At 36.5% G+C, this 9,624-nt stretch overlaps 1 protein-coding gene and 1 pseudogene across 4 annotated transcripts; both read right to left on the bottom strand.

Annotated features, from left to right (window-relative positions):
• Nucleotides 1-51: 51 nt before the first annotated feature.
• On the bottom strand, nucleotides 52-2,141 carry LOC104766600 (sugar transport protein 7-like; annotated as a pseudogene). Its single transcript, XR_015590484.1, has 4 exons — nucleotides 1,878-2,141; nucleotides 1,464-1,783; nucleotides 789-1,389; nucleotides 52-651 (listed from the first exon to the last, which is right to left on the bottom strand). The product of XR_015590484.1 is annotated as a sugar transport protein 7-like (transcript).
• Nucleotides 2,142-2,411: 270 nt separating this feature from the next.
• Nucleotides 2,412-8,343, bottom strand: LOC104766598 (cycloartenol synthase). Of its 3 annotated transcripts, none has more exons than XR_015590482.1 (18): nucleotides 7,818-8,233; nucleotides 7,315-7,500; nucleotides 7,143-7,232; nucleotides 6,732-6,926; nucleotides 6,543-6,627; nucleotides 5,871-6,037; nucleotides 5,430-5,618; nucleotides 5,140-5,253; nucleotides 4,609-4,744; nucleotides 4,402-4,524; nucleotides 4,229-4,327; nucleotides 4,018-4,074; nucleotides 3,827-3,873; nucleotides 3,593-3,736; nucleotides 3,304-3,481; nucleotides 3,119-3,199; nucleotides 2,868-2,951; nucleotides 2,412-2,786 (listed from the first exon to the last, which is right to left on the bottom strand). XR_015590482.1 is itself a non-coding variant. In XM_010490509.3 (18 exons), exons 1-18 carry the CDS (start codon nucleotides 8,013-8,015, stop codon nucleotides 2,667-2,669), a joined length of 2,280 nt encoding a protein of 759 aa, XP_010488811.2. In that variant the 5' UTR covers nucleotides 8,016-8,343; the 3' UTR covers nucleotides 2,412-2,666. The 3 variants fall into 3 exon arrangements, 1 of the variants encoding a protein (XP_010488811.2); XR_015590483.1 differs by having other exon boundaries at nucleotides 4,609-4,741; XM_010490509.3 differs by having other exon boundaries at nucleotides 4,609-4,731; nucleotides 7,818-8,343.
• Between the last annotated feature and the right edge of the window lie 1,281 nt (nucleotides 8,344-9,624).

Here is a 9,624-nt window from a genome sequence, read left to right as displayed (position 1 = left end):
AACTTACATATATGTCAAAATCTAAGATCGTTAATTTGACACGTGTCACAATTTTGTTAATGAGTAACTTTGACATCAAGCTTTATATTATAAGATTACAAGATCTGATGTTTCAAAAATAATGTTATGATATGATATTCGTAAGGTAAATTCTTTTTGACTGGTACAGTAACATCTCTGTTTGATGGTATACCTAATTACTATTGTGTTCGTTGCGCATGGCTGCTCTCTGCTTCAAGATTTGTGGGTAATATTTTCTTCCAGAACCAATGTTTCCTCCATATGACTGTCATCTCTTCAATTGGCTCTCCTTTGGTCTCAGGCAAGAGGAAGTAAACAAAGATGGTCATCACTGTAACCGAACCAGCAAAGAGAAGGAAAATTCCAAACTTTAGAGCACATAGGAGATATAGGAAAGTTTGGGCAATGATGAAGGACATGAGGAGATTGATAGCAACGCTGATACTCTGCCCCGCAGAACGGGTCTCCAAAGGGGAATATTTCACTTGGTATGGTGTAGCCAAGCGGACCCCATGACCATCCGTAGCCTAGTATAAAGAGGCAAACGAAGATGACCAAGAGGATCGAGTACCCTTTTGATAGCTCTTTGTTGTCTCCAAACTTCAATCCCAAGATCACTGAGACTATCACCTGTTTTACAGACAACAATGAGACCAGATACCTAACTCAAAAACCAAAACCCTTTAGACTTGAACTAAAACTTTTTGTATCATTATATGGTATGATGATTGCAATTTGCAAAAAGATGAGCGGTAACATATTTTAACCTGACAAATGATCATTTGTAATCCGCCACTAATGAGCAAAGCTCGTCGTCCTAATCTGTCCACTAATGCAATGGAAATCAAAGTTGAGAGAACAAGGACAGCTCCTACGAGGACTGATGAGTAGAGTAAAGCATTTCCTCCGAATCCCATAGTAATGAACAAACAGGCGCATAAAAGAGAACGCAGTTTACGCCAGTGAGGATCTGAAACGTTGGCATCAGAATGGCCATAACGAGCTGAGGCCTGTGGCGTTTATGTAGAATTTCCTTGAAAGGATGCTTTATAGAATTCGACAACTCGCTTGCAGCTACCATGTCCTGAAACTCAGTGTTGACGTCTCTTGTTCCTCTTAGTTTCTCCAAGACTTGCCTGCCTTTCTCTGTTAATCCTCTCTCGATCAAGCTGGTGGGAGTCTCGGGAAGGAAATAACCACATAGGGTCATGAGAATAGCCGGAAATGCAGCCGAGCCAAGAGAGAGCCTCCAACCCCAAGGCTTGAGCTTTTGCGTGGCGTAACTGATCATGTTGGCAATTGAAACATACTGTTTAGACTCCCTCTTAAATTGGCTGGTGCCACCTCTGATAAGTACACGGGAACTGCCTGAAAGGAAAAACATAAGTTAGATTATACATATTTTGGTCTTCTCAATTACAACATTGTCCTCTCACAAAAACCTGATTTTCAAATCCAACGCCAAAACCGATCATGATCCGTCCTAGAAAAAGCATTTTGAGGTTCACTGATCCAGCATTTACAGCAGCTCCGATTACATAGAAGATCCCAGCACAGATGATGCTTGCAAGTCGTCCATAGTTCCTGGTGACTGGTGAGGCCACCAGAGTTGCAACTAAACCAGCCATGTACAGTAACGAGTTGAAAGCTGCAAGTCCTTGATTGTCGAATTTGCAGTAGTTATTTTCATGAGCATCTCTCTTTTTCTCATACACATCGTGGAAAAACTCACTAAGGAATTCATCCATCGACGTGACACCTCCTGTTAGTAAAAAAAAACACCATGCCATATATATAATTATATAAATTCACTTAGTCACTACAAATTTGGGTTTTAAAAGGGAGTATTACAGAACCTGAGACGCCAATGTCATATCCAAATATGCATCCACCAATGGCTGCAACAAAACCAGTGACAATGACGAAGCCGGTGACCTTCCCTTGGTAACGTTCAGCCCTCTCATTGACCACTTCAGCTGGCCCCAACGACCTTCCCGCCATTTTCTTTTCTCTGCTCTTGTCTACTTATCTTATGATTGTAAGTGAGATAATCTGTTCAAATTCTCAAGCATGCGAGAAACAAAAAAACAAATGAAAAAGGTACACTAACATCTCTTTTTCATGTTACCGTGTTTTCCGGCTCAATTCATTTTGTTTTAGATGAAGTTAGTTTCCCTCCAGGAGATGGTGATAGTTGCGTACGGAGAGTTTTAAGCCTTCTAGTAGCTTTTGTAGAAGAAATTGCATTGTTTACGTCTACATTTCTAGATATTTTATTTTAATTTCTACCAACGGGAAAACTTATTTTAGAGACAAATAATTATTACTTAAATAAATGGAACCAGTCAAAGCCAATTTATAATGAGCAAAGTCGGAAACCACCGGAGACATGACCTAAGCAGAAACATGAATTGAAAACCAAATACAAGAAAATGTCTGTTTTCACAAAAAAATATATATAAAAAATGACATTTTGCTAAAATCGGTACTTAAGAGAACCAACAAAATCTGCAACCAAGAATTGAGTTCAAGTCAATTACACAAAGATTGGTTCACGAAAGCATCAGAGCACATCCATTACGGATAACACAACTTGGAGCTCCGCAGTTGCTTCCCTAGAGAAATAATTACCTCGAACACTTGAGTCATTCTCCTTGTGGCAATAATACCTGACAACGGTACTCCCCCAATGCCCACATCGGGAAAATGTTTCGATACGCAGCGTATGTTATCATGCAGTTTCTATTGAAAACTCCCATTATTTCCTGAAATAGAGAGCCAATAGATCAATTATCCGTTATCCAAGAGAAACTCCAAATACCGATGTGATTGATGCAACTTATTACCTGTTGTGGAAAATCACCATTCTCCATCTGTGCATTAATCAAGTATCTTGCAGCCCGGTGCAGTGGCTTTTGATCTACCTCAGCCTAATAAAAGTACACACAAAGAAATAAAAGTATAAATGGAAAGAGAGAGAGAGAGAGAGAGAGAGAGAGAGAGAGAGAGAGAGAGAGAGAGAGAGAGAGAGAAAAGAATGAGAATCCCAAGTGTCACGATGAACTGAAGTTTAAAGTTTCTTAAGGAATTTACTCACTTGCCCAGCACCAATGAGTGCGAGCAAAGCCCATGCTGTGTTCACGACATGCGACCTGTTGCCTTCAAGGTTTGTATAGACCTATTCATAAAAGTAAAAAAAAAAAAACCAAAAAAAAAAGTAATTTAGCGATTCATAAAGTAGCAGTAAGTAGAATTTAGCTAACATACAAAGTAATTATTAACCTTGTCTTGACATGAAAGATAGCTTTCTCCCCATCCGCCCGAAGGTTGTTGTTTCGACAACAGAAATTCACAAGCTTTAGCAACATGTGGAGAGTTTTTCAATGTTTTTCCAACAGCTACCAGCCCTTTCACTCCAAACCACGTACCATACGTGAAGCAAACAGCCCATGATCCATACCTAAGGAAATATCACAGGTTACAGGATAGACACCAACTAGAAGATACAACGATAAAACATAAGGAAAAAAATGTAATTTTACAAATAGATTTATAATGACTAGAGACTAACCATGAGCCATCTCCTGCTTGAATAGATTCAATGAACTTAACTGCCTTCTCAATGCACTCATCTACTTCCTTCTTCCGATGACCAGGATACAGCTTTCGGAATGATATCAAAGCTTGGATGGCAGCTGACGTACATTCCACGTAACTACAGAACCATTCTTGCGCATCAAAGGAAATTTGCAAAACATAATATAGGATTAACTAGATGATTCAATGGAAGATGCTAGTGCCTTACGGATAATCAATAACAATATCGCCAAAGGTTTCTGCTGGGTTGATTAGCTGCCAACAGAAATGAGTAAACTTTTCCTTAAAACCTCAAGCAAAGGGGACTAAGGCAAATATGTGTTGACAAATAGATACAAAAAGTATATGTTATCAGGCTTGAGAACATTACAGATCTATATCTAAGCACAGAGACAATACCTCCAACCAAGGGTATGATCTGGTGAGCTCATATGTTGCGAGGCCTCCATCTGGATTCTGAAATCAGATATTATCTGCTAATTAGACAAGGAAAATGTTTTGGTTTTCGAAATATGCATTTTTTTTTAAAAAAGGCCAACACAGCAGAAAGACGACCTATGACTTATGAAAATACCATGTATTACTACAGGTAATAGAAACCCAATCTAACCTGTAACGAAATGATAACATTAACAGCATCATATAACCGTTTTGCATCTACTGGTTCACCAACAATCTCCTTGGGAACTTTGGATAGCAAAAGAGAAGCCTGAAGAGGAAATACCAAACTCATTACCACCAAGAAAGAAATCCTGAAAGGTCACTCTATCGCTTTAGTATTACTTTCAGTCCTTCTGCGGTGCAGTCGGAGATGGGCCAACCGTGATCTGCAGTTGAGAAAGGCCATGCCCCTTTAGAAATGTGGCGGTACCAGTAATTCAGATCTCCAGGGCAGTCTTCTAACACCTATACCATGAAAAGAAACAATCATGCGAGCGAAAAGAGCATCCAGAGATACATGCTGATCGTCATTAACTGCCTATCACAAACCTGGGAATTCTTTACAAATGAATGTGCTTTTCTCAAAACGGGTCCATATTCTTCGACAAGGTTAGTTGCCAAAATCGCTTGAACAGCAAAACCCGTATCCCATAGCTGGCTTCCGTTATAACCCTGTCAATAGCTGCTGCATTAGAGTATGGACAACAGGTTCAATGTTTATAGCTAGTCATTGGATAGAGAGTAAAGTAGGGGTTTTGGTTAGCAGGAAGAAAAAGAAACATGGTAGAGTACATAGTAATGTAGATGCTCACAAAATATGATATTAAGACCGCTTTATCATTGTTTCTTTATTATGATTCAAAAAATGATTCTATCAAACACATACTAGGGTAAAATCCCCAACTTCATAGAGTTAATGTAGTAATGTGATAATGTCATTCTAAGTACTATCAAATTTTGAAGTGTATATTTGTATACTGTTGAGCTAATGATTCCGGAGACATAATATTCGTACTGGTTCGGCAGTCACTTGGTCCATATAATCTACTTAACATAATCATATATACAAATATGCGGTACCTGCATCTTCATTCCATCTTCAGCTAACCAGAGAAAGTCATGGATTCTTGGTAGGTGCAACTTGAAAGCCTCGGAGTTTGGGTCCTCTACCCAACAGCAAAGCATATTTAATACCTGTTATAACAGGACAAAACAAAGATGATTAAAGTAGAGGATTCAAAAACAGAAAGAAATCGCAAAGTTGAACATATCCCGGGACCAACATATCCCCATACTGAACTTCTGAAAGAGAATAATAACAATGGTTAGAAAATGTTACAGAGGCTGTTGTGGAAGTTTGATTTGCATACCTTGTTCACGGGACCTATGCAGATGTACCTAGTATTCTCATCTTCATAATGAATATGTTCTATTGCGGTTCTAATAGCCTTTTCTCTCAAATTTGCACCAGGCCATCGCATTAGAACAGGCTCAACAATCTTATGAAGTGATGCCCAAAGAACATCTTGGACAAGTGGGTGTGGGTAGTATAAATCCTCCTTCAATAGAAAAGCAACTATCAGCATAAAAATAGTTACCCCTGAGCATCTGATTACACATCAATATGTATAAGGACCTATATTTGACTACTGAATAATCTATTAAGAATCATTTAATCTAATTGTGTTATTCAGCCAAACAATATCTCATTAAACTGCAATGCTCAGGTCTTTAAGAAAGCAAGTAACTCCGTTTAAAGGATTAGCTTGTGTGTTAGCATAGTTACAGAATCCACCATCCATTCCACAAACCTTTGCGCAAAGGTTGCGTGCTTCATTCCAGTTGACTTCATGATATGGTACTGTGAAAAGCTCCTTTCTCAGTGATAATACAGTGGAAGTTATGGGACCCACAAACCTCTTTCCATACAAATACGACATCGGCAAGTACACCATCCGACAATGGCACCACATCCTCCCTGGAGCATGAGTAAAAATCTTATTCTGATGCTTTACTGTGCACTATATCTATATACATAAGAACTAAAAAGCAAGCTGTAGCAAAAGAAAACCATATCCATCTTTTTAAATACACACAGGGTTAACACATTCGATAAGTGTGCTTTGAACAAGCATGAAGCATAACATATGACAAGCAATCATCAGAGGATGAACAATGGTATTCCATATAATAAAGGCTGGGATAATCTACTGCTTATGGAGCTCATCACCAATATAACAATATTTAAATCCCAATTTAAATAGTTGAACCTAAGGAAGCATAAAGGATACAAAACAGTTACGGCATGGTTACAGCACTTTGGTTTTTCCGTTCTCCATATCAGTGTATACCCACTGAACCAAGAGATGATTATAAGAGGCACGTCCTTTGAAAGAATAATTTGGACGACCAACAATTGAAGACTGGGAAAAGAATAAACTTAAACAGTATCTAAGTTGAGAAAGTCAAGAACACATGAGCACCTGGATGGATTGGCAGGAAATACGGAAGAAGCCATATCTCAGGAGGCAGTGGGTTATTTCCAGACCATTCAAAAGCTCCAAGTACCTTTATTTACAGTATTAGCAGATCCAAGCAAAAAAGTTAGTCAAGTAACAGTAATATTCAAAATGATAACATAAAGGGACAGGTCGAAGTCAAGATTTCAGTACCGAGAGCCACATTTTCCCCCAAGATGTGATATTGGTAGCACCACCATGATTTAGAATCCAGTCTCTCCCTTTCTCCATAGCTCCATCTCCATCGTTAGGTCCTTCTCCAAGCAGCCTTAGAGTAACATAGTTCAAGACAGACCCAAACATGGTGCTAGGGCCCTCAATATGTAAACCCCAACCTTCGTCCTCATTCTGAAACCATGTAGCGTCAATAGTTTTAACAATCCGAAATTAGATGAAGGAACTCTTTGAAACATAGAGATGTGTGTACACAAACAACTACACATGTATTTTTATATGGACATATTATGTATCTAAGAACATAAAGAACAGTATAGGAAAATCCAAAAATCAGCCATTTGCGAGGAAACAAAATTATCAATCATAAAGATAGGAGAAGTTTCTTGCCTGATGATTATAGAGATAACGGTGCATTTCTTGTTTATGTTGTTCCGACAATACTGTATTCAGTGCACCAGTTATGGAGAGTGTAATTATCTGTAATCAGCATCAAGCTTTCAGCAAAAAAAAAAGATTAGCAAAAAGAAAGCTTAGCGAGACGAACTATATATGAACTGACCAGTCCTGGGAGAAGAAACATAGGACCACCATAATCGCCTGGCCAGTGCCCGTCGTGCGCCTGTATTGTTGAATAGAAATCTAGACCCCTCTTCAACGTGTTTTCCACAATCTTCTCAGTAACATCATCAGTATCTTCGATTTTGACTTGAGGTAAAACTGGGCTAATCAAATTTTCTCTTGAAAACTACAGACAGAGAAAGAGAGATAGATAGAGATCATATTCAGATCAGAAAACAACAATAATGATTACAGACTAAGAGATGGGTCAACACTAGTCTAGCTGCTTTTGTTTTGTTGCTTCATGCTTAGAAATTAGTTCTATTTGTAATATTGTAAACTAGAGTAGATGCTCCTAGAGATCCACATGTAGTAGTACTATACTTGGTTTTGGTTCAGTAAAGGGGGCTAACAATAACACAGTCAACTAGAAAAAGCATCTAATTTGAATTGATTCCAGGTGAAATTAATAAACGCAGTGCAAGTCAAGTGAGGGTACCGTACCTGAAGACGCATCAGCAGATCGGAGCTATGTTTCTTCAAGAATCGGTTCTCCGTGAAAGACTTCCTAGCTTCCTCGACGGCAGCGAGCTCTTCAGGCGTACCGAGACTCGGATCGAACTCCCAAAACTGCCGTCCGACGTGATTATTGGTGGTTCTCAGCCATGGACTACCTCCTTCGGCGATCTTCAGCTTCCACATGATAGGGCTCCGAAGATGCCCGCCTTGAATCACGAAATCGGAGATTGAAGAATTCGGATCAAGAGATCACACCAAGATAGAGAGAGAATTGTGGTTTTTTTTATTTTATTTGGGATGAAACCGAGGATTGAAGAAGACACAACACAGAGACGCCAGATGTTAATTTTTTAAGTAAATGCTGATCTGTCACTTGATTATTTTTAGTCAATTTTCAAAGTAGTTGTTATTTTTATTTTAGTAGGAGTATCATTTTATGACTCACGGTGAGAGAGACTTCTGTGTCTGCAGCACTTGTTGTAAAGCCTAATATAAAACTGATTAAGATCGTAGCTGGGGAAACAAAAAAATACGTATATAAAATAGGAAATGTGAAATAAATGTTGGGAAGATCGACACAAAACCGAATCAGAATCAACCAATAATATTTCATTCTATATTATAAAATGGGAATATCATAGTCGATATTTCATATTTGTGATGGTTTAGAAAATCTATAGATACATTTTTTAAGACATTTAGTAAATAAATTTTAGAGTTGGAATCTATTTACAATTTTGCCATTGATATTATTTTTTTTTTAATTTATAATTAACTATTTATTAAATTATGATAAAGTTTCCAATTTTTGTAAACAATTATTCCTCATAATTGCAACTTTCCAAAAAAATTGGAACTACTACTATTTACGTTAAATAGTAATTTGATAATTAATTAAATAAATATAACATTTCCTAAATTTGAAAAAAGTTATTTCTAATCAAAGTAATAATGAGTGATTCCTAATCAAAGTAATATTTTTATTACGTATTTAAAACTAATTTTTACTTTCACGGGGTTCGTAAGATGAGTTTTTGCGGATTAAAAATCTTTGAACATGTTGTTGACCCGCTTAGCATGACGGGTTTGGACTATAGAACCAACACTAAAACTATTAGTTTATCTCATTTATTATAGATTTTTAATCATAATTTTGAAAATTAACTTATAAATTATTAAATATATGAACTACAAAATATTACACATACTATAACACATTCTTAATATTCCAAAAAAAATTTATATACACATAAAAATATACACTAACATACTATATAAGCATATACTCTGTTTAATTCTAGAGAATAAAACACATCTAGAATTTTATATTTTATCTAATAACATATTTAATGTAATTATGTAATAAACTTTATAAAACGTAAGAAGAAGAAAAAAAATTCTAAACAAAATTCTAAATTAATTAAAAATTTGAAAACTTAATAAATTAAAAATTATTATTTCAAATACAATAATTTATAATTTAGTCTCGCGGTGTACCGCGGGTGAAATCCTAGTTTAACTACAAAAAATGTTACTATTGATTTAAAAAACAAAAGTCCCATATGGCCTAAAACTTTTAAGCAATTATTTAGATTCATATTATAAATAAGATCAAAATAAATATAAATTTGAATGAACTTGAAACCTGATTTGACAATCATCCAAATTTAAAAATTTGTATCCGGTTTAATTTGTATCTTTAGCCAAACTGTTAAATTAAATAATTTATAATAAATTTAAATTTCTACATATTTATATTATAAAAAATGTCATATAACATGGTTATGTTATA

Source organism: Camelina sativa, chromosome 19 (genome assembly GCF_030686135.1).
Source record: "Camelina sativa cultivar CO46 ecotype springtype chromosome 19, ASM3068613v1".
In the NCBI taxonomy this organism is placed as follows: domain Eukaryota; kingdom Viridiplantae; phylum Streptophyta; class Magnoliopsida; order Brassicales; family Brassicaceae; genus Camelina; species Camelina sativa.
The sequence above is the reverse complement of the archived record's forward strand: the minus strand, read 5'-3'. Positions and strand labels throughout refer to the sequence as shown.

Bases quoted from the DNA above. Each gene is read 5' to 3' on its own strand.
- LOC104766598 (XM_010490509.3), bottom strand. From the start codon at position 8,015: ATGTGGAAGCTGAAGATCGCCGAAGGAGGTAGTCCATGGCTGAGAACC. The intron at 6,038-6,542 runs GTGCTCATGTGT...CTCATGCTCCAG, and splicing joins TTTCCTGCCAATCCATCCAG to GGAGGATGTGGTGCCATTGT. The intron at 3,482-3,592 runs GTTAGTCTCTAG...ATATTTCCTTAG, and splicing joins CAAGCAGGAGATGGCTCATG to GTATGGATCATGGGCTGTTT.